The sequence below is a fragment of the Syngnathus acus genome, chromosome 10 (assembly GCF_901709675.1).
Source record: "Syngnathus acus chromosome 10, fSynAcu1.2, whole genome shotgun sequence".
Taxonomy (NCBI): Eukaryota; Metazoa; Chordata; class Actinopteri; order Syngnathiformes; family Syngnathidae; genus Syngnathus; species Syngnathus acus.
Genome location: NC_051095.1, coordinates 3,557,820 through 3,582,423, shown reverse-complemented (window position 1 = coordinate 3,582,423; position 24,604 = coordinate 3,557,820). Strand labels below are relative to the sequence as shown.

Genomic DNA, 24,604 nt, shown 5'->3' with positions numbered 1-24,604 from the left:
TAACAAGAGACAATAGCTAAAAAAAAAAAATTAAGGTAATCTGCAAATCGAATCAAGGCAATTGGATTTTAATTTGAATCCAAAAAGCTTCTTCGGTTCTAAATTTGAGGTGTTATTGACAAATAGGAAGACCGAACACCTCAAATTTCGAAATGAAAAGCCTTTTGGGTTCAACTATTACACACAGCTCGAGTGGTAACAAGACAGAAAGACGTCTATTATTCATTGGTTATGTCTGGAATGTACGGTTGGTTGAACACAAACGTGTACTTACTTCGGGGGACGAAAATCCAACATGCACGCTATTTTTAAACAACCACATCTGCCGCAGTCGTCGAATTAAAATTGTCCACATGTACATTTATAAAGTCAAAGAATAACCCAGCAGATGTCTCTACGATTCCTCTTTAAAAACATTTTGCAGATGTGATTAATCAGCTGATAAATTCTTTAAAGCTGTTTGTTCTTTATGGTTTTGGTTCCACTTGAAAGTTTAGCCATGGTGGTAGACTTCCCCCACCCCACGAGAGGGCGCTGTCGAACAATGGCGCCCTTAGTTAAAACTTTTTAAAGGTGAGTAATGATGGTTCATCGTTTTTTAATTTACTACTGCATACTAACCCCTGCCGTCTGCATTGTATCGGGTATTAATTTACAGAATTAACGACTGGCAAGTCTTTCTGTTTGACTTCGAGACAAAAAAGCATAACTGCAGTACACTGAGCCAATTTATGAATTTTTCTCTGATGTTTGTTTTTTGGGTGGCCAGGGGGGGTTGGCTTGATTTTCGAACTCAAACTTGATGTATGCCACATTCTGAACCTCGTCACCCGCATGCTTAGTGCATTGTTAGTAAAGGCCGCTAGATGGCAGTGTACGCTCAATTATTGGCGGTTGTCGCTCTCAAAAGCTTGTGCGTGGATGAGTTTATGCGTGTGGGAAGTGCAAGGACTGAATAGGTCTGCGTCTCCACACAATGTGTCTTTGTGGCTTCTCCTTGGCTTCGTTGATAGGAAAAATCCGCCTGTCGCTGGACTCCAAGGCATAAATAGAAGTGGGTGAAGGTCTCTCGGACTCATAGTTCAATTATAACCTAACACAACCTCTCATTTGGCTTTTTTCGGCAAACACTTGACCATTCTATATTTTGGGTTACTTTTAATTGGTATGAAAAAAAAGCTGTGCTATTTTTGTCGCATTTAACACAACAAACGTATGCAATTTAATTGATATGCCTTCGTTCGTGTGTGTGTGTGTTTTATTAGCAGTGAGCTGATTGAGTGGGGGAGAGAGGTCAAAAAAAGAAAGAATAGCATTAGAGAAACAGAGAGTGGGCTGAACCAGTCTATTGAGAGCACAGGTGCTCGCTCTTCAACAAAAAACAATTGCGTGCGAATGTGTATGCGCCACAGCGACACAATATCCCCGTTTATGCATGTGGCCCTTTGCTGCTGAGGGAATGCAAATGTCTTGGTTGATGTTGGGTTTTGCCATGTGTTATATGTTTGTGATAAATCCAGTCTTCCTCGCCGGGTGAAAGAAAAAGTTAGTCAGCGGGCTCCGGCATAGCAGACATTCCTGCCGGATGTAGTTGGGGAGTCAGAGAAGGAGCGATGGCGGCCAAAAAAAAAAAAATCTGCTCTGTGAGTGTTTTATGTGAGGTCCATGTTGTAGTGCAGGATTTAGACAGGACTGGATTGCATAAAGTGTTGCTTGTACCCCAAAAGGAGTGGAGGAAGAACTACCTGTTTGGCCCACATGCAGTTACTTGTTTGCCTAACAGCAACACCTTCAGTATTTAAAGGCCATGTGACATGCACATTTACTGCTGACGAGGCGCTCTAAAGTGGCCAAAACATCCCATCCGGTCCACTTTCTGCCTCTCAAGACATACTTTCACCCAAATTTCACCCACTTCAGTCTTTTGCCGTGTGGAATTTCACCAATCCCCAAATTTAATCTTTTTTTTACATAATTAAAAAATGTACATTATAATTTTTTGAGATTTGCATTACAACATTGATAGTTGGAAGCCAAGTAAAAAAATATTGCCCGTATTTTATATTTTGATTCTTTAAAAATGTATTTAAGCCAAGACTTTTTATTTATTTACACAAAAGTCCCATTCTTGTTCAACCCAGAAATCTTATTTCTCGTAAAGACTGAGCCAGAAGTCAAACAAAATAATTTTGAAAAAATCTAAATAATTATAGTAAGTCAAAACATTGTCTTTTTTTCTTCTTCACACGAACAAACTTTATCCTTAAATGTCACTGTTACAAATTCACTTTCAACTACGTGGCAAAACCGAGTGTCATTGTGTACGGTAAACTGGTTATTTACAGTTATTTTTAAAGCAAGTAATCTGTGTTTTGGCACTTTTCCCCCAACAGAAGGAAATCTCTGAATTTAATGGCATCTATTGCTTTACATGAGCACCCCCCATGTCAAAGTTGATCTTTCAAACTTTTGTTGGACGTCTCATCGTATGTAAAGATATACTTGTACATAACATTACAGATAGTTGATTGTTTATGGCAAGCTGCTGCTCAACAGATGTATGCTGTCTTGTCTACCACTGTGGGCTATCCGGGCTCGGAATGTACATTTTGTTCCGCGGACTCCTCAGAAAGCCTCATTAAAACTTTAATGACACCGTGTAAAAAATGAAACAAGCTCCATTCGCCTCCTTGCTCGTATCAAAAGGAAAGCACATGCATTCATGCACCGAGTGACACTTGAGGAGCCACATGGAGGATACCAAAGACTCCTCCTTTTTTACTTCAAACTCCACCAACTCTCTCCACTTGAGTCAGACGTTCTTCCTCTGTCTCACTTCTGCCTTCCATTTTTTTTTTTTTTTTTTTTTTTTTTTTTTTTGTCCAGCCCCACAGAAAACATGCTGGGAGGAGAAGAACAGGAGGAGGAGAGGAGGAGGAGGCAGGAGAGAGAGAGGGAGGAAGTTGGGGAGGGAGTGAAGGGTTCGAGTAGATGGGAGGACGGAAGGAAAGGATCTCTCCGTGGGCTCAAGTGCGCGATTAAAGGATCCTGCGCGAATAAACAAAAGCGGGTCAAGCCGCCCCCCAGCAATCAAGTTTGATACCCGCGTGCGTGCGCGCGCGCTGCCGCGTGGCGTGGACGCGCCCCGGAGCGGATTGTGTCGTCCGTCACCGTTCGACTCCCACTCGTCATGTTATTCCTCTCAAGTCTCTCCGAGTGCCTGTGACCTGAGTCGAGAGCCCAACTGCTCCGAAGCGTGCCCCGGAAGAGAGAAGTCCCTGAGTCAAGGCGGAGGAAACCAACGTCGAGATCCGCGGTTCGTCCCTCGCCAGGAGCCCCCGCTCGACTTCGCCGGGGTTAAGGCGTTGGCACCCGGGCAGAGTCCCTCGCCATGGCCGGGGCCAAGCCGGGAGTCCACGCGCTGCAGCTCAAACCCGTGTCCGTCCACGAGGATCTCAAGAAGGGCGGTAAATTCATCAAATGGGACGAGGTGAGAAGAGGGGGGGAGGCAACCCAGATCTTACGACTTTGTTTTGGACATAAAAGTTGAGCGAGCATTCATTTGTGTGCGTGTGTGTCATAATTAAGACACGTCGGGGCGAATTTATGGCGTGACAAGCCCACCGATCATGTGTGTCAAGTGCAGGTGTGCGCAAAATCTTCCAACACAGGAAGCAACACGAATATCATAATGAGAATCACTGCCAGAAAGTTCTTGAATGTGTGTTGAGCTCCATTCTCGTCAAGCCGGTTCTCCTCGGGCTCGTATCCACCACCACCCTTCCTCATCAGCTACTTTTGTCCCCCCCCCAATATGGAGGGCTACACCTGCATAGCCCAATGGGGCTTCACATAACACATTTTTATCTCCGTGCTTGTCATATGCAATGACGTAGGACTGATTACGTCATAGTGCGAGGTGTTCCTCTTTTTGGAGCGAGTGAGAATATAGGAAAAAAGTGAGCGTTATTATCGATGTAGAATTTGTGACACAGCTCTTTGTTGTTTGGCAACCTCGGCTTGTGGCCATCGGGGTCATTCTGCTGCCAGGCTTCTCCATGGAGCACTAAAAAGGGTGTATAAGGCGATCAATGATTAACCGGGCAGCTGACTGATGGACTCAAACCGGGCCGCCGTGCGGCAGCCGCCTGGTCGTACGGGAATGCACGAATAATAAAATTGTTGATTTTAGTCGTGATTGATTGTCATTGGTCGTACTAGCAAGCAGGTGAGCGGGGAATGTAGGCTGCTGATGTTTCTTTGGATACACATGGAGCAAAAAAAAAAAGTGAAGCTCTTGCTCCGGTGACGGGCAAAGTTCGCCGGGACGGCGTTTGCGATTAACAAGAAGGTTCGAGACCTTTGTGCGACACTTGTAGCCGCAAGCAGAAAGCAGCTACACAAACCTTCCTTATGTCAAGAGGTCATGTGATTTGTTTGACAGAGTTGACTCGCAGCGCACAGGCCGAGCACGTGTAGCTTGGCGTGTTGTGCGTTCGTGCGGATGAGTCCATTTGGATGCTAAAGAAGCGTCTTGTCACGGAAACTGAGCCCCGTGTGTCCTTTTGATTCCCGATGGGAATTCCCAGGAATTGCTGGCGATTAAGTGCGCTAAATGCCCTTCATACCTTTTCACGGCTTTTAAAATAATTAACCTCGGCCGAGCGCGATCCAGTTTGGAGAACTGCGACATCGGCGTTGAAAGAAATTTCCTGCAAAAACATTACCATGAAGACTCTCGGGCCCTTTGGAACTTGTGTTGGGCAATTCTCCAAAATAACTCAAATATTTTAAGACCTCAATGACAAGAGCCCCGGAGCAAACAAAAATATTCCCATTGGCATGGAAGTAAATCGTTTTTTTTTTGTTGTTAGTTCATCGTAAAAATAAATCTTTTAAGTTGACTTGTTTTTGGGGAAACCTCATCTCGTTTTACAACTGAATAGAAATAGCAAAAATCCGCATAATGTAAGGAACAGTACAGGACAAATGGTGTGTATATTTTTAGAAATGACTCGTTACACAAGTACTCACCAATACCTGTAATACTTGTGACATTTCAAATTTCATTCAACGCAATGGCAAGAAATGTGAAAAAATACCATACACAGATGCTAATTGCTGCTGAACGCTTTTTTATTTTAGTATCGTCGGCTGGTATCGGCACCTTCTACGAGTCAAGGTATCTGCTCGATACCTTGGATCAGCTCTGTTTGTTGACATGAAAATCCAATTTATGCCCTCAGGCCTTCCTGCTCTCCAGTATCTCGTCACACTATTGCCCCTTGGCATTCTTCATCATGTTTTTTTTTTTTTTTGCTTTCTTTCTGTTTGCCAACCTTTCATTCCTTCGCTCATATTTTCTTATCGCTTCCGCTTTGTTTCTTCTTGGAAATGTCGCGCAAAGAGGTTGCTGTCTGTTTCCTTAATGGCTTTGGGCATTCTAGCATCAAATGACACACACACAATTGTGCACGTAGGGGTTGGGAGGCGTCGGCATGCATTCCAAATGAGCGATTGAGTTTTTTTTTTTTGCGTGCATGTTTAGTAGGTGTGCGCGCTTCACATCCAACAACTTCCTGCTGCAGCTTGTCGGAAAATTGCAAGCAGGAGCTGAAGCCTTTTCATTCACCCGCGACTGCGCCAATTAAGATGAACCCCATTTTGAATTCATTTGAAATTCCTCCCAAAAGTCCAATTGAATCTTTTCAAATGATAACCTGAAGATTCGAAGTGTCGCCTTTTACCACTCGCTGAATTCGTGAGCTTATTGGAACTCGAGCGCCTTCGTTTTTATTCCCTCTGGCCGTCCACGTTTGAACCTTTTGCACGCCGTCGTTTTTACGACAGCAGAGCGCTGATTATAACTTCACCCATCTTGCTTAGCCGCAAAAGACGGGACTGATTCACGCTCGCTCGACAGCTCGCCGTGTTCTGACACCACGCTGACAAACACTATGACGGAGGGGTGAGAAACGAGTCACGGACGGATGGCTTGAAGGATGGACGGAGGGGTGCAAGGTCAACCACTGCCACATGCTAAGTGTGTGATGACGCCGGGATGTCTCAACTTTTCCTGCTAAACTCGCGGGTGACAAAAAAATAAAGCAGCCCGGCGAGAAGTTACGGTCACGTCCGGCTACATAACAAACTTCAGAAGCAGCTTCAGATGTGATGAATCTGAAAAGCTCTGTGGCATATCAATATGGATACAGTTGTCTGTTTGCAGCCATTTCCCACTGCATGCTAACCACATGACCGCCCCGAACGCTAAATGGAAACAAGCTTCAGGTCGCTCTATGTCGTAAAACGGTGATCGTTCTTCGAGGTTCATGTGAACATCTCCGCTGATGTCAATTTCAAATGCCCGCGGTTTCAATATTTTAAAATACTAGTTACTGTCCATAAAAACCCAAATATTACGGCGATGCTTCTAATCATTTCAGAGGTTGACGATTATTAAAATCTGCCACACTTATTTAAAGAAGTGATTGTGGCACTCACCCGCCGATTCTTCTCCGGTGATTTAATAGGAATTTAATGCTAGCAGCAGCAGCTAATGGCGGGTGGAACGATCCAAATATTGATATCAAGTCAGTATCGCTCTCGGGGAGTTAATGTCGGGTGGAACGATTCATTATCTAGTCCGGATCGATACCGAGACTAGATTGGTACCGTAGTTTCTCTTTGATTTATACTCAGTGGATTCTTTTTTTAACTAAAAAGAATAATTTAATTGTTTACGTTTTTTTTTTACCGAAAAAGAAAAAGGCTTAAATGCTTTTTTCTTTTTACTGGATTCCCACAACGCAATTGTAATTTTTTTTTTCTAAATCCAAAACGTTTTATATTTGTTGTGATCTAATCATCTTGAAGAACTTTTTAACCAGAAATAAAAAGTCTAAGGAATAAAAAAAAAAAAATCTGATTAATACCAGTAACAGTTCTCTATTAGTGAATATTCAAGAATGAATACTTGTACCGGTTTCTGACCGAACAAAAATAATATCAAGCGTCTCTGGAGGAGAGGCTAAGTGGTGACCATTAGCCGATGGCCGTTCATCATTACGGTCATATAATGAGCGAGCGTGTCAGAAGGTCACGGCCGGAGACGCGAGCGAAGCAATCAATTAGGTTGAGGAAAATACAACAAATGATTGACACTGAAGTATGCACAGTGATACGTCCCTTGTGATTTTCACAGTGTGCTAATGAGGGACTTGGTCCAAGTATAGAACCGTCGCCCACTTATGTCAGCCTGGCAGGTAAACACGGCCAGTCGGGACAACTTTTTGTTGTTATTGTCGAGCGGCCGCGTGAATTTAGGTTGGAAGTTTGGAGATTTGTCAAATGAAATCGGTCCCACGTTGTAATATTGGAAAGGGGTCCGACCGTCAACCTCGATTTTAGGTTAGTTGGATTACATTTGCTACGATTCTTAAACACGGAAGAAGGAAGTAGTTTGAGTTCTGGTAAGACAAAAACACGCCTTCGAATGATTGGACTCGGATAAGAATGAGAATGTGAAAGTAAACAGTAAGTAATTTGACAGTTACGTTTCTTTTTCATTGTTTTTTTATATGAATCACTGGGACGCTTTCAATAAAAAGTGAAACGAAACAAAATTCAAAAACAAATTTGCTGGGCCTCAAGAGCAGAACTGTGTCTGGTCACTCCAACAGCTTTTCAGATTACAGTTTTGTATTTTTGACATTTAGTGAACTTCTCAGATTGCTTTTTAGAAAACTAGGCAAATCTCTGATATCAATCTCTGATCGCCTTACCTGTTTCATGCTAACATATGCTAACAGGAAACTGTTTTGCTCTAAAATTAGCGCACAAAGTAGACTAGCTTTTTTTTTTTTCAAATTTAGCTCTGTGACTCTTAGCTTGGTTGAGTTGTGATGTAATATTGGCTAATCAGGTTGTGTTTGTAGCAGTGGAATTATTTTCTACCGGGTTGCCGGGCAGATCTTTGGCAATGATGTCGTGATGTCAGCTCATCTGCTACTGCAGTGAACAACGTCAGAGTCGCCGAATGTCCCTCCGGTGAGATTGCTGGCTGTAATTAAAGCCTGGCTAGCTGGGGTGTGTAATGGTCACGTAATGGTCATATTAATGACTTCCTGTGCCATCATTATGAGCTCATCACTATGTTTGTCACTCCAGTGACTCTCTGTCCCCTTCCCAGGAGCCCAGCAGCAGTCCCCCCACCCTGGTGACCCTGAAAGTCGACCCAGATGGATTCTTCCTCTACTGGACGGGAGGCGCCAACATGGTGAGCGGCAGAACAACACGCAAGCTAGCACGGATGTGACCCTGACGTTCAACGACTTTGTCCTCGTTTCCTCCTCGGTGCGCTCGTCATCCTTTTTAGTCCATCATCTCGCTTTGGTCCTTCCTGCCCACCAACTGCTTCCAAGCCATTACGGCAGCCATATTAGATTGGGCATTTAGCGGACGTAATTAGCCGATAGCTAACTGCAATGTGATAGCAGGATGTGGGCTGGGGAGAAAAAAGGCGGCTTAGTTTGCGGTGCCGTCACGAATCCTTTGGACTTTTTTACTAAAATCAAATCGTTCCTCATCATTAAGAAATATGACAGCTGCACTTCATTCACGACAATAACGCGTTTGTGTCTTTAACATTACGCCAACGCCTTTTGAGATAATAGGCCGTTCGTCGCCCGAGGCGTCACCGTGACACTATTCGGCAAAGATTTATTTAAAGATACAAACGAGGGTGTTAGCGAGAGTTTAGTGTCAGGAGATGCAAAGTTGGGACAACTTCCCTGGAAATGCAAGGCCACCCAGTGCCACAGAAACTATTTTGCCACCACTTCCTGCTCGTTGTCATCGCAAACCGCACGGCCCACCAGCCAAGTGCCCTTTTGAAATACTGCACTCTTATTTCAGAAACATTCAGCTCTTTCATTTGCCTTTGTGGCCCCCCGAGGAGAACTTTCGGGCGCAGCATGGGAGCGAGAAAAGAGGACGCAGCTACACAGATATTTGACTCTTTCTTATTAATGAGAACATTTTTACACGGATGACTGGGATATTCCGGATGGGGAATAGCGGCACTTCAAATATTGCAGTGTGGCTGTTGTGATTTGCTTCCGTTACCTTTTTGCGTAAGTTTAAGGACGGCGGCGGGTTTACATTGTAATCACGGATGAGTTTCAATGAACTCCCATTGAGCTTTCATTTAGAAAGTGAAAAGTCAGTTACTGAGAGGCAATCGTTGTACAATACTTTTTTTTTTTTAAATCAGTGAAATCTTTACGAGAAGCCGAGCCGTTTGCAAGGAAGTCAAAGAAGTTAATCGAGGTTATTCACACTGTGATGCGTTAAAAATCTATTCAAAAGGTTTCCACGAAAATGTTTTGGTGGTTGGACTCGAAGGGATTCTGTAATATTTATCCTGCCATGATTTGAACGTTCTCTTGTAATAATAATAATAATAAATTATATTTATAACGCACTTTATATTCGGAGGAATCTCAAAGTGCTACATGGCAAGTAAAAACAAGAAAATAAAACAAGGACATCTTGTCCATCCGACTTCCTTCACTTTCTCATCTTTTCGCTGCCTTGCCTTCCTTCTTCCTTTTTCAACATTGACTGTCTAAGCCTCTTTCACGTGAGCCACAGTTGGAGAGACTCGCTGGTGATTTATGTCCTACCTGCTCTGTTAGCTTTGAGGGGGCTTCCAATTCATAATATTTAAAAGGAACGACAGCTGGATTCACATCACGTCTTGTACAGGCCGGCCTTAGCAATTTTATCACATGCTAAACCTTTTTTTTAAATTTATGCTCTTGGTTAAGATGCAACGTGTCTTACTATGTTGTCGAATCGAGTCATTCCACCTTGAACTACACTACCGTTCAAAGGTTTGGGGTCACAAAATTGTTTGGATGACCCCAAACTTTTGAACGGTAGTGTATATATTTATTTAGATAATTAATTATAGATTATATATATAATCTTCTGTGTAAAAAATCTTATAATATATATGTATACTTATATTCATAGATTATATATAATCTTATACAAATATGATTTATAATATTTAATTCATAATATTTTATTATAATAATATTTACACTACCGTTCAAAAGTTTGGGGTCACCCAAACAATTTTGTGACCCCAAACTTTTGAACGGTAGTGTATATCGCGATACATATCGTATTATCTTTTATTGGAGCGATCTTAAGCTGCACATTTACAGGACTGACAAGTTTATTCAAAGTCTGTAAAACGATCAAGTCATTGCATCATAACCGATCAATCCAATCCAATCGTAATCCCTCCGAGTCGCACCCAATCAAATCGTTCCACTTTCAAATGGACAGTCCTTGAATCCTTTTCCAAAACCGCCTCAGATAAGCTCCAGCTTTACATCGTTTTCTCTCTCCGCAGTTCCTTGAAACAACACTTCTAATTTTGCTCTTTTTTTTTTTTCCGCGCGGGCGTGGGAAAGTGAGCAGGAAGTAGCAAAGACAGACTTTAGGATGGGTGGGGTGAATTTTTTTCAGCCGCTCTCGTGTTCCAATTTTCTTCCGATTGTTCTTCCACCCACAAAGTATAATGGACATGTCAGTAGCACCTTAGGGGCCACCCCAGGGATGTAATTGCTTCACCACACACCATTTAGCCTGTAATGGAGCCAAATTGATTCTTCACACTCAAATGGCAAACAAACAGACGTGTGTACGCTGTTACCTGCATTGCGAGGACGCTGAAACTATTTAAAAGTTCTAGTGCAAAATAAAAACAAGTTGTGAAAGTGGCTAATTAACATAAAATAACAAATTGTCCAAAATTCTTGTCACGGTATTGCCATTAGCCAAGATTTTTTTTTTTTTTGATTAGATTCTCCTCACATTGAGATGGTGATGTTCAAACATCTCCTAATTTTCAACTAAAGTACAACTGCAGCATCAATTCTGAAATGGCCGTCCAATTACAGTGATCCCTCGCTACTTTTCGTTTCGTTTATCGCGGATTTTTTTTCCAAATTAAAAAAAACATTTTAAAGTCAAAATAAAACTTTTAAATTGAGGAAACATGTGTCTAACCTTTAGGACAATGTAGTATTGCTCCAAATGTTTGTTTACATTCCTTTAGAAGTCCGCTTTCGCGTGTTAGCACGATCGCGAATTAGCATCTTTCCGCTAACTCGTTAGCCTGCCCAATACTTCTTGTTGGTGACTGTACTTCGCGGATTTCACTTATCGCGGGTGGTTTTTGGAACCAATTATCCGCGATAAACGAGGGATTACCGTAGTTCTTCGAATGGCTGTGTTCATTATAGCAAACCAAAAAGATGGCGCGTGCCCGTAATATAAGCCAGATGGATGCTTTCAGGAACAATTGTTGGCAAGTACAAGTAGCTTGACTTTAACATACAGGGGATTGACTTGCAACAAAGGGTTTGGACACACACACACGCACGCACGGCAAGGGGTTATTAGGGAAGTTGAGTGTGTCATTTGATAACGTGACAACTTCCTCCCCTCTTCCGCATGGTCACATTTGCTTTTATCTACGGCTGCACGTTGAGTAGCACTGTGGTGCGGGCAGTTGATTCCAAAGAAAAACAGAAATCATTCGCCGACCGAATTGCCATCGGCGCTTGCGCAGTGTGTAGCTGCTTGCTGCGTGGACCTTCGAATGTAACACTAATAGCGTTTGTTTGTCCTCAGTAAAGTGCAGTTATCGAATTTTAGTTTAGAATGGAATAATCGAGTTTATTAATTAAGATTCCGACGTCACTCAAAAATAATTTCAGAGCAGATTTATAATTCGCTCTGTTTCGCGATCCCCTCGCTACTTTGCGTTTCGTTTATCGCGGCTTCACTACATCGCGGATTTTTTTTTCCAAATTAAACAACCATTTAAAAGTCAAAATAAAAATTCTAAATTGAGGTGACGTGTCTAACCTTTAGGACAATGTAGTATTGCTCCAAATGTTGGTTTACAATCCTTTAGAAGTCCGTTTTCGCGTGTTAGCACGATCGCGAATTAGCATCTTTCCGCTTAGCCTGCCCAGTACTTCTTGTTGGTGACCGTACATTGCGGATTTCACTTATCGCGGGTTGTTTTTGGAACCAATTATCCGTGATAAACGAGGGATTACTGTATTCTGGTTTTAATGGTTCCGTAATTTGCTACGACGTTGAGCTCGAGGCGAGCCCTCGTGGACATTCTTGGTGCCCGCCAATGCTATTAGCAGCTAACGAGTTCTTAATTCAAGCGTCTTATGCGGTCTTTGAAAGAGAGCTGGGCAATCTGTTAAACACTACAAGTACAAACTCGTTTTGCACTCGCAATGTTTTGTCTGAAAGGCGTGGTGGCTGCGCGAACCAGTCTCCTTGCAAATTTAAGGTGTTCGTAGTTTGGGATTTTTTGTTTCGTTTCTGTTTCGGTTTAACCATTACTTTTCATATTCAGTTCACGTTCATTCGTTTTTAGAGCAAGTTTGTCCGTTTTTTTTTTTATATTTAGTTTTGGTTTAGTCTGTTTTTAGAGCAGGTTTTTTATTTTTTTAGCTTTTACCACATAGTTGGGTCTCGCTTCTCTTCCCTTTCTGCCAAGTTGTGAACTTAAGACAGACTTTCATGTTTGGAGTTGTTGCCCAAGAAGTCAGTCATGGTCAAAGAACTGACTACTACGTTCAAGTGCTTTTATTTTGAAAAAACAAATCTTGTCGTTTATCTTCCATCTCCTCTGGGTGACACGCCGTAAAAGAACTACATGACCTGAATGACTGTTACTGTTTATAATGAACTCAAAGGTTTGAAATTGACAACGAAAAATAATAGTTCATTTGAATGACTTTCATAAACAAAGTTGATTCAGCTCATACATACTTCTTGAATAAAAAAAAGTTTCGTTTGAGTCATCTCGCTCGTTTCCTCAGCTGCGATAAGGTTCACGAGCGCCGCCAGTTGTTTTTCAAGCTCGTCTCTGCTCGCCTTGCTCCGTTCCCGCCCGCATTTTATTGCTTTTGAATAGGACAGCTTTGTTTATATGTAAGCCAGTGTGTGTGTAGATGTGACTTTTTATAGTGCTGTCTCTTGCTTTTGCTGATGTTAACTAAAACTAGCATTGTGATTTTATTTTCCCTCCGTTTGTCTTTTCACTCCGGCATTAACCGGCATGTGAACGTTGTTGGCGACGCGAACTTAATCCTGCCTCTTTCTTTATTGCTGATTGTTACTTATTAGCAAGAGGGGAACAATTAGACTGCTTGTTAAAGGTCGCGGGTCGCTATGGGGCAAAAGGCCGGGGGAGAGGGGGGGGGTCGATTTCCGACGCGCCGCCGCCGCGCGACATTTGAACCCGTCGCCGTCGATCACCCTCAGGCATATTTGGAGCGTTGATCTTCAACAAAAAGGCCCGTGCGGGCGCGGCGCAGGAAAGGAGTGGCGCTCTTTGATTGTTTTCTTGGCTTTTAATTTTCCAGTGCGCAGATGATGAATGTAGGACAGTGTAACACAAAAAAAAAAAAAAAAAGTGTACGACAGGCTCAACAAAGTGCAGTGACTAAATATAGCCTGACCTCTACTGGCGCCTGATTGATCGACTCTGGCCAACTTCTTCGACGTTTGTTTTAATTCTCACCTAGCAAAGATACAAAGGACATGGCCAGGCCAGGATAAGGACTTGAGTATTTGTCCCGCTCATTAGGCGCCACGATCAGAGTCCAAAGCAATAAACGGCGTGGGCTGCGTGCGAGCTTGGCACTGACGGATAAATGGAGCTGTACAGCTGCGACGGCCAGCGCAATGTTACACAGCGAGACGGGCAGGCCAGCTGAGCACAAGGCCCGAATATGTCAGGAATGCACTCGCAGAAATGGCCGACCCGCTCGGCAAGCGCGCCCCCCGCCAGCGCTTTGGACGAACAGCAATGTGCACAGAAATCATGCATTTTTTTATTTTTTTTATCACACGCTGACACATGGTACGTTTTCAGAGTTGCTCAGCCCCCACCGCACACACACACACACACCAGCTTGCTCAACCAGTCAGGATGTTTCACAAGTTTGAGCCTGCATGTCGGCGATTAGCAGCGTGTGCGTATTTCGAAGGGCAAGCCACCAAATGTTAACTGTCAAAACGCACACACATAGTTGTCGTCTCACTTCTTGCCCCGTCTCCAAGGAGTCGCCATGGCGATGGCAGAATGAAACCGCAGCCTGTGGGAGAGGAGCAAGTTTTTCAATGATTGCCTGTGTGCGCGTCCTACAGACCCAGAAGCGCTTTATTCCCCTCGGGACTCAAATAATTCTCCACAGGCCAACGGGAGTCCAACTCAATTTGTGATCCCTGTTGAAACGATCTCCGTGTTTAAAAAAAAAAAGGAATCCAAAAATTAAAGTTTGTTTCTGGACAGGAACTACAACTGCAACACGAGAGAAATCGAGCAATGAGGCCTTTCACACACAGTGGCAGACACAAATCGAAAAACAGGAAGTGTGACAAAAACAGACTTTTTTTTTTTAATTCTTGAAAGATCTGATAATAGTAAGAGTTAGCAAACCAAGAAGCGGAAATCCTAGCCATAGCGGCGCTTCATATTTATGATTCTCTCCTCCATGTTTTGAAGGTTTGATCCATCGCTGCTGCTTTGTCTCTTCTTCTGGACCACACTAGATTATGAACAGCTGTCACCTGTTGTTGCTTTAAACTTTGTTTAATCTTCGCTCCCCTCCACATTTTGCTCTTTTATAAACAGTCCTGCCGCGGTTTCCTTGAAAGAGCAACTGCACTGGTTTCTTGCTCAAAAAAATTCCCGAAAATATAGCTTTTTATTTTTTATTTTAGGAGGTGGAGATACTGGACATCAGCAGCATCAGGGACACCAGAACAGGAAAATACGCCAAGCAACCAAAGGTAGGCTTTTGCATGTGTGTGTGTGTGATGCTGTCACCTCCTGCTGACAAATTTGTGCCACTCAAGTGTGACTGTCACCCAAATGTGTAGGATTGCGCCATGTGCGCTTTGCTCGCTGATGTTGAGAAAGGTGACGAGGCTCTAATGAGCCTCGGCGCAGATGGACCAGGAAATGACACAACCGGTGGTGGAGACCTTGTGTGGTTTACACATCCAATTTAGTCACCAACTGTTGTTTATGTGAAGAAGAGATTTGGTGGAAATTTAGTTTAAATTAGGTGTTAAAAGTAGGAATGTTTGATATCACTTTTTTCGACCGATACCACTACGACTACCGTATTTTCCGGACTATAAGGCGCACCGGACTATAAGGCGCACCTTCAATGAATGGCCCATTTTAAAACTTCGTCCTTATATAAGGCGCACCGGACTATAAGGCGCACCATTAATGCATCATGTCAGATTTTTAATCCAAATCAAATCATTCTCCATTTTATCTTTTTTATTTCAACTTCAGACGCAGCTATTTACTTTATAATCATAAAATAATGATCCATAGTCTTTTTGATTCATGATTCATAGTCTTCAGCGGGCCACTTATGATTGATTTCATGACACAGTGCTTCGGGCCAGTTTAAATTTAGGAATTTGGTCCATATATAAGGCGCACCGGACTATAAGGCGCACTGTCGGCTTTTGAGAAAATATTAGGTTTGTAGGTGCGCCTTATAGTCCAGAAAATACGGTACTAGGTTCTTGAGTATTCATCGAACCTGATACCAAGCATCGAGTTTGATACTAAAATTAACCAAAAAAATAATAATCATTTTTCAAAAAGACATTTATATCCCAGTAAATCATTTTTCTTAAAATAAATTAAAGAAAGAATCATGAAATTGACAACTATTTATTATTATTCTAATTTCTAATGTCTGATATTGGTATCGGCCAAAATCGCGAGTACCGATACCGTGAAATAAGGCCGGTATCTGCCTGGTCTCGGTTCTCGCTCTTCCCTTATTAGAAAAATTGCAATTTGGTCACAACATCGTGAAGGTCACGTTTTCTTCAGGACCCCAAGGTACGAGAATTGCTGGGCTTCGGCAAAGGCGACAACGTGGAAGGGAAGCTGGTCACCGTCGTCCACGGCAACGACCTGGTCAACATCTCCTTCTTCAACTTCCAGGCTATGCAGGAAGACAAGGCCAAGGTAGCCACGGCAACCCACCGGTCGCTCCTCTTCCTCTCCACCCTTCCATCTGTCCTCATCCCATCCTTCCTTTCTCGACAATGTGTCGGCATTTCAACTTTGTTCCACAGATTTGGACTGACGAACTGTTCACTTTGGCCACAAACATACTTTCCCAGAACGCGTCACGGAACACGTTCCTCTTCAAAGCGTAAGAGCGCACGCGTGACGTTTACAGAGCAGGACTTGGATTAACACGCGTGTTTTTGTTTGTCAGGTACACCAAGTTAAAGCTGCAGGTGAATCAGGAAGGCAAGATCCCAATTAAGAAGTGAGCCACCACCGCGGACACTTTTGAAACGAAACGTAGGCTCAACACGCTTTCTCTGTCTTGCAGTTTCCACAAAATGTTTTTGGACAAAAGGCGAGTGGATACGGCGCTGGAGCAGTGCGGGCTTTTCAACAACAAGAGTGACGCAAAAGTGAGCGAATCGATCGCGTCGTAGATCTTCAACGGACTTTGTTATTCTGCTTAAAAAAAAAAATATTGTCGTTTCATGGAAAGTGACAAGAGTTTTTCCTTTTTAAGTAAAAAAGAAAGTTTCTTTGTGTCACCAAATATTCTCACAGGCATTCGAAGCTACGCTATGACTTGTGCTTTCTCGCTCAAACTGTGTTTCTTTTGTCTCGACGGGACAGCCTAATCTTCTCCAAAGATCAGGATGAAGTCACAAGACTCGAAGCGCAAGCAGCCTACTTGTAAAATCGCCACTGTCAGCATTTCTCCATTTGGTCTTTTGATTCCGGGCTTTTTTATCTTCTGCTTGACAGTGTTTCTCGGATTCTCTTTTTTATCATTTATTTATTTCTCTCTCAACAGTCAGATGGATTAAAGCCAGATGAGTTCACATGGGAGGCCTTTCAGAAGTTTCTCAACACTCTGTGCCCGCGGTCCGAGATTCAAAGCATTTTTATGGAAAGGCAAGCCATACATATTTAGAATGCTTACTTAGGAGTTGTTTTGTTTTTTTGGGGGTTTCACCTGCTTGTCTTTGCTCCTTCAGTGGCTCCAAAGGAAAGCCTTTCATTTATCTGGACCAGCTGACGGAGTTCATCAACCGCCGGCAGCGCGACTCGCGCCTCAACGAGGTTCTCTACCCGCCTCTGAAAATAGAGCAGGTCCGACAGATCATCGAGAAATATGAAACCAACATCAGCCAGCTGGAGAGAGGTCAGTAAAATATGAGCAATTCAAAAAATAATAATAATAATAATCAATCAAAACTAACAGCGGTTGTTCCTGTGTTGGCCGGCGTTGAGATTTATTACGATGAGGGACAAAACAATTTGCAGTCAAACTCTATTAATAAATCTTGTGTTTAACAGATTGGGAAGAAATATGTTCCTTTATGTTGCTTGTGTGTGCGTGTTTCTACTGCATTTATGTCTGAATATTCGTCATTTGAAGGATTGGCGATGCTAATTTCCTGTTAGCATGTCAATGGGAGTTTACATTGACTTTAGCGTTAATAATAAGAATTACGCTAGCTGTGTTTTGAAAACAAAGCAAGCCTTCTATTGAAAGATACAATGTGTGTGTGTGTTGTGTTTAGTTTGAGCGTAAATTCCAACTAGTAGCAGAATCACATACGCTACACAAGCTAAGCAAGCGACCGGTTACATTCACGGTACTTTCGCAACATCAGGAAGTTGGAAAAGCACCACGCCGTTCCGCAAATGAACTTTTCTTCCATCGTAACGTTTTAAAGACCAAGAGAAGCCAAAATGGAAATGATTTGAACAAATTGCCCCCCAAGCTAAAACACCTGTTATGTCTCACCTACAGACCGGATCCAGATCAGTTTGCAGGCCTTCACCAGTTATCTCGGCGGGGAGGAGAACAGCATCGTTCCGCCGGAGAGGCTGGACGTCATCGACGACATGAATCAACCACTGTCGAACTACTTCATCAACTCCTCGCATAACACGTACCTCACAGGTAGCGCCAGCTGCGCGCAAAGTCGACGGCGACCATTTTGCGTCCGAGTTTCACCCATTGTTTCTTCTCGTACGTCTCCAGTGGGTCAGCTGACCGGTTTGTCCTCAGTGGAGATGTACAGGCAGGTGCTGCTCACCGGCTGTCGCTGCATCGAATTGGACTGCTGGAAGGGTCGACCGCCCGACGAGGAACCATACATCACCCACGGCTTCACCATGACCACTGAAATACCTTTCAAGGTGTGTCACGTGACCTTTCGTACGCCGAAGAACCGCAGGGTTACATTCCGGCATTGTTTGGACATGTGCGTGCGTCTTTCTGGTTGCAGGAGGTCATTGAAGCCATCGCCGAGAGCGCTTTCAAGACCTCACCGTACCCCGTCATCCTGTCCTTTGAAAATCACGTTGATTCGTAAGCGCCGACATAGTGAAGGAAATATCGGCAGTATAGAAAAAGCGTAGCCCAGATGAAATCTATTGTCAAAGTAAACACAAAACTAAGATGATTCCATCTGGTGGATTCAAAGCAACATTAAAACGTCTTAGCTTAATGCTAACAAACAACACAAACCACCATAATGGGGCTAACAAATAGCATTAGTGTTGCAGTCTTCAAGTGTTTTAACAAAAATAGTGGAGCAACACATGTAGACAGAGGAAGTTCACCGTATAAAATACAATAATACCGTTTTAAAGATGGCTTAGCCGGTATAAAAAGCATTTTTCTTTTTTTGTTTGTCAGGGCCAAGCAGCAAGCCAAGATGGCGGAGTATTGTCGGACCATATTCTGCGACGCCTTGCTCATTGACCCACTGGAAAAATATCCAGTAAGACTGATGATCTCCTCCATTCTTCATGGCAAACCTCAGGAAGCCTCCCCTTTCAGATCTTTACCAATACAGCCGCGGGTCGGAAGCTTGACTTTTCTTTCTCGCTCTCGATGACAGCTGGTACCAGGCCAGCTGCTCCCCTCGCCGCAAGAGATGATGGGCAAGATTCTCATCAAAAACAAGAAAAAGCACCAGCACCACCGGCCCTCCAGCGGTGGCAGTATTCTACGCCGCGAGCTGGAAGAGCCGTCTTCTCCGCACAACGGTATGGAGCGGGACAAGGAAATAATCTACCTACTGCGAGTAAACATGCTGCGGCTTTATTGGGAAATTTGTGTGTGCCGGAAGGCGAGGGAAGCCAGATCCTGTCCCACGAGGAAGAGAAGCTTGCCGAGAGACTGGTCAGAGACTTGGATCCTCGCAAGTCCATCGGTTAGGTCCAAGAGCCGGTTTGAGCTCTGCAAATGTTTTGAATCATCGACGCCATGTCAGGCTATTTATTTTCACATTCTCAGGAGGCGAGGGAGAGAGCGAGGAGGACGAGGAAGAAGATGAACCCTTGACCGAGCTGAAAAAACCTAACTCGGATGAGGTATGAACCTCAAGACTTTGGAACTTTGGAAGGTCGATTGACAGATTTGTCCATTCTAGGGTACGGCCAGCAGTGAGGTCAACGCCACGGAGGAGATGTCCACGCTCGTCAACTACATCGAACCAGTCAAATTCAAGAGCTTTGAACTGGCCACCAGTAAGCGACCACGTGGCTTCCGACGACGTCTGGTGAAATTTTGCGAGCTCATACTCGCAATACTTTCTTTTGACGCCAGAGAGGAGGAAGTTCTTTGAGATGTCATCATTTGTGGAGACCAAAGGCATGGACACCCTGAAGAGCTTGCCCATTGACTTTGTTGAGTATCCTTTGAGGATTGAATCCAGTTCAGACCGTGGAGTCACATGGGTTGGGGAAACCTGGTCCTCCTACGCGGGTGCGGCTTAGATAGAATCGGTATAGATCAGCGAAGGGTCCTTAGAACCTTTCATTTGGTGACGTGACCCATTCTCAGGTGTAGTTCCCCTTTAACAGCACGACTCCAGGTACAACAAGAACCAGCTGAGCCGGATTTATCCAAAGGGAACACGGGTAGACAGCTCCAACTACATGCCACAGGTCTTCTGGAACGTGGGCTGCCAGATGGTGGCGCTGAACTTCCAGACCCTCGGTGAGCTCCCGACTGGAGGACTGGAAGCAACTCAAGCCCTCGTCTACTAAATCTCTCTCTCGTAGATCTTCCCATGCAGCTCAACATGGGCGTGTTTGAGTACAACGGCCACAGCGGCTACCTGCTGAAGCCCGAGTTCATGAGGAGGACGGACAAGCACTTTGACCCTTTCACGGAGAACATCGTGGATGGAATCGTTGCCAACACGGTCAAAGTGAAGGTCAGGGCAAACGGCGTGTAGACATTAGCCAAGTTTCCCGGTGTACTTAAAGGCAACTTTTGTTTCCCCGTCAGGTGATCTCAGGCCAGTTCCTGAGCCTGAGCGACAAAAAGGTCGGCGTGTACGTGGAAGTGGACATATACGGACTTCCGACAGATACCAAAAAGAAACGCACGAAAACCTCCAACGGAAACGCGCTGGATCCTATTTGGGAGGATGACGCGTTTGTCTTTCACAAGGTGAACCGTTTTTCCGTCAGTCCGTCTTGTGCTCGACTCTCCGAACTAAAATTTCACTCCCCAGGTGGTCCTCCCAACGCTGGCCTCGCTGAGGTTCGCCGCATTTGAGGAGAACGGCAAGTTCATCGGACATCGCATTCTACCCGTGTTGGCCATTAGACCAGGTCGGTGTGTGGGGGAGGGGCGGGGACGGTGGTCCGGGGACTGAGAACTCACGCGTCCCCCATTTTAGGTTACCACTACATCAACCTCAAGAACGAGTTGAATCAGCCCCTCCTGCTGGCCTCTCTGTTGGTCTACACCGAAGCTCAGGACTACATTCCCAACGAACACCAGGGTGAGCGGAAAAATTGCACGTCAAATCGCAATTGACTTTTCTATTCATTCGGGTTTTCATTTTCTTCAGAGTACGCCGAGGCCCTGACTAATCCCATCAAACACGTCAGCCAGCTGGACAAAAGGGAGACGCAACTGGCCGTGCTCCTCGAGGAGAACTATGAGGTGCGAGGACCTTCGCCCGGCGCATTCTTTGAGTTCCAGTAATTTCCGCTCACGAGTCGGTTGGCCCCCGTTTAGCGTTGCTCTAACCAGCCCGGAGACGGCGAGGCCAAGAGGGAGTCCGAGGTCCTGCCAGGGCACGTCCCGTCGCCCTTCCCGGCTCCTCACCGACCCGACGAATGTCCCGACATCATAACGCCTGGTAACAAAGTTTGACCTTCTCTACACCTCGCTTTTGTTTTTGCACGATGTGCGTCCCCATCCGCCATTTTGCACACGTTTGCCTCCCTCATTTCTTTGTGCTTGTTTGCGTAGTGCAAAGCCTAAAGGAAGACCTCATCGCTGCCGTTCTGACAGGTAACCGAGGCCATTCCCGCCACCCTCGCCGCTTTTCTCATCAGTTGCAGCCCTCCCCCTTTCGATAAGTGCCCGTGATTCACTTTTTGTCGCATCTCTCAGACGCTGATCCGCAGTCGATAGAGGAGCTGAAGCAGCACAAACACTACGTGAAGCTCATGAAGAAGCAAAGCAAAGACCTCAAAGAGATGAGAAAGAAACACCTGAAGAAGGTACAGACATGAATCTTAAATTTAAAGTTTTTTTTTTTTAATTAAAAACATATTTTATGAAAAATATTTTTATTTTATATCATTTATTTTTTATTATTATAATTTTATATTATATGAGAATTGTATTTACAAATGTTTTTTAAAGTATATTCTTTTTAAATCAAAAATATTTTGTTAAAATATTTTATTTTTATTTTATATCATATTTATTTTATATTTTTGTATTTATATATTACCGTAATTTTCGGACTATAAGTCGCACCGGAGTATAAGTCGCACCAGCCATAAAATGCCCAAAAAAGTGAAAAAAACCCATATATATGTATATAAGTCGCTCCTGAGTATAAGTCGCCCCCCCCACCCAAACTATGAAAAAAAACCGCGACTTATAGTCCGAAAAATTACGGTATATTAAAATTGTATTTACAAAGGTTTTTTTTGTCATATCATATTTATATTGTATTTAAAAAAATCAAATTGTCATAATTGTTGAAAGATGACCTGAAAGTAGTACACGATAGATGAGATGAAAAAAAAAAAATGACTGCGTGTGTGTTAGGTGTGGAATCTTAGTAAGGAGCAAAAGTCTCGGAGTAGCCAACTGGAGTGTGATCTGCAAAGGAGGCGCAGTCAGATGGAGAAACACCTGAAACGCAGTGTCAAAAAAAAGTAAGGATCGCCAACACGGCTTACAAGGGCAGGCCATGACGCCCGCTGTCTTTTCTTTCCCGTCCAGCGAGCCCCAAGAGCCGGTGCAGCGAGAACTCTCGGCCCTGGATCAGGAGCACGAGAAAAACGCGGTGCAGCTCAGGGAATGGCAGATGCAGGAACTACTGAAGCTTCGGCAGCAGCTGCACTTGCTGGAGCAGGAGAAGCAGCATGCGTACCTGCTGGAGGTGCGGGACCATCCTGTAAAAGTTGTTCTCCGCTACGTATTGCTTACACGCTTGTACCCTTTTCAGTCCTTCCAGAAGTTGAAGGAAACGGCGCACGAATGCCAAGCAGTTCAGCTCAAGAAGCTCCGGGAGATTTGCGAGAGGTGAGTGCGGCGGAATCCCCTTTTCTTTTCTTTTTTTTTGGCCCCCAGCATTTTGATTGTTCTGCCCGCAGGGAGAAGAAAGACCTTCAAAAAATCCTGGACAGGAAGCGGCAGAACAGCATCAGCGAAGCAAAGGGCCACGACAAAGACAAGGCCGAGATGTAATTGCGTCTTCGACTTTGAAACGATCGGCTCGGTTTTCCTCAAATGCTTTTCTCCTTCTGCCAGAGAACTGAATGACATCAACAGGAAACACATTCAAGACTCTGTCAACTTAATACGCAAGGTAAACAAATATTTTACGTGGACACGGAGACACGCATCCATTCCCGGCCGTGTTTTCCTTTCACCACAGCTGGAGGAGGCTCAGAACAGAAGGCTGGAGAAGTTGAAGCTGAAGCAACGAGAGGTGCTGCAGCACATCGACGAGGAGCTGCCAACGGTGAGCCACCAACAAGTCAAAGATCGGTCGGTGGTTGAGCCTCTTTTGTTTTTGTGGCGCTGCAGATTCAGGCTGAGCTGAGCCTAACCCTGAAGGACGAGTTCTTCCACCTCCACGAGGAAATCTACCAGCACCTGCAGCTGGAGCTCCAAAACAAAGGTCTGCACAGTAACGCCCTGTTCTCGCCCGTGTCCAACAACAGCAGCCCGGCCTCGGGCCCGCCCTCCAACTGCTCCACGCCCAGCGACCCGTCCACGCCTGATCGCAGCAGGGACAGCAAGAGCTTTGACTATATCATGCCCTCTTTGGCCGCATCCTCGTCGTCGACGCCCTCCATGTCTAAGGTGGAGACGTTCTTCAGTTGAACTTATCGTTTGTACAAATGGATTCCAATGGGGGCTGTAATGATTCTAATGTGGGATGGTAATAAGATAATGTACTAATTATATTCTTTTTTTTTTTTTTTTACTTTGTTCTTCTAGAGCGTGACTATTTTTTACTGTTTGTCAGATGACATATCAAAATCATGGATAGCAAAAAGATTTTACAACTTGCTAGACTATTGCTTGATTTTCATGGTAAGGAGTGATTAAGATTCGCCATTTTGTTTGTTTTGTTCACTTTTCATGCCTTGTTGTGGTACTGTTTGGTAGAAAGCCCCGACATCCTCCACGTTAAGCTCGCTGTAGGATCCGCGGAGTTATTTGTAGCTGTAATGATAGTAGTCGGCCAGCAGGGGGTGCTACAGCCTTGACCGTTTTTCCCCCACTTTGCACTGTGCAGTCATCTCTGAAGAAGTCCCCTTTCGAAAAGACACACTACCATTCTTCTTTATTACCAAATTGTGTTGCACAAATATAACGGTACTTTAATTTATCTGTGTTTATTTTATCTGTAAATTTCCCGTTTGGTGTTTCCTCTAATATGTTTGGAATGAGGGGGTTGATCGATGGTACTCGTAAATGTTCCCTGTGCATATTTTTATGTTTTATGTGGATTTTACTACTGACTACAGGTGCTTGAGCGAGACGTCAGGAGGGTTGACACTTTTTCTTTTTTTTTGGGGTGTGCTCTCTCCTGACACTCTTTAGAGCACTGGCTGCCTGTCTGTTTGAATGTTTCCCCTCACAAACACGTCCTTTGTCAACTCTTAACCTTTTATTTAAATGGCATTTTAACAAAGTCTAGTGTCCGTGGGTGTTTTTTGTCAGCTCTCTGACCTTCAGTTTAAATACCAAGTGACTGAAATACACTTATCCCTCGTATATCGCGGATAATTGGTTCCAAAAATCACCCGCGATAAGTGAAATCCGCGAAGTACGGTCACCAACAAGGAGTACTTGGCAGGCTAACGAGTTAGCGGAAAGATGCTAATTCGCGATCGTGCTAACACGCGAAAACGGACTTCTAAAGGAATGTAAACGAATATTTGGAGCGATACTACATTGTCCTG

At 44.1% G+C, this 24,604-nt stretch overlaps 1 protein-coding gene across 3 annotated transcripts; it reads left to right on the top strand.

Moving 5' to 3' along the window:
• Window positions 1-2,886: 2,886 nt before the first annotated feature.
• Window positions 2,887-24,336, top strand: plcb3 (phospholipase C, beta 3 (phosphatidylinositol-specific)). Of its 3 annotated transcripts, none has more exons than XM_037260197.1 (34): window positions 2,887-3,490; window positions 8,192-8,278; window positions 14,839-14,907; window positions 15,980-16,117; window positions 16,228-16,307; window positions 16,374-16,427; window positions 16,494-16,578; window positions 16,977-17,077; window positions 17,161-17,327; window positions 17,943-18,095; window positions 18,177-18,334; window positions 18,424-18,506; window positions 18,837-18,921; window positions 19,042-19,189; window positions 19,273-19,356; window positions 19,440-19,516; window positions 19,576-19,672; window positions 19,752-19,836; window positions 20,020-20,144; window positions 20,210-20,364; window positions 20,439-20,603; window positions 20,668-20,767; window positions 20,836-20,940; window positions 21,010-21,104; window positions 21,180-21,303; window positions 21,417-21,458; window positions 21,561-21,670; window positions 22,230-22,339; window positions 22,407-22,566; window positions 22,633-22,709; window positions 22,781-22,870; window positions 22,938-22,995; window positions 23,065-23,151; window positions 23,217-24,336. In XM_037260197.1, the coding sequence occupies exons 1-34, from the start codon at window positions 3,392-3,394 to the stop codon at window positions 23,514-23,516; spliced, it is 3,753 nt and encodes a 1,250-aa protein (XP_037116092.1). In that variant the 5' UTR covers window positions 2,887-3,391; the 3' UTR covers window positions 23,517-24,336. The 3 variants fall into 3 exon arrangements, with proteins under 3 accessions (XP_037116092.1, XP_037116095.1, XP_037116094.1); XM_037260200.1 differs by having other exon boundaries at window positions 2,982-3,490; window positions 8,170-8,278; XM_037260199.1 differs by lacking the exon at window positions 2,887-3,490 and adding an exon at window positions 8,024-8,049 and having other exon boundaries at window positions 8,170-8,278.
• Window positions 24,337-24,604: the final 268 nt, after the last annotated feature.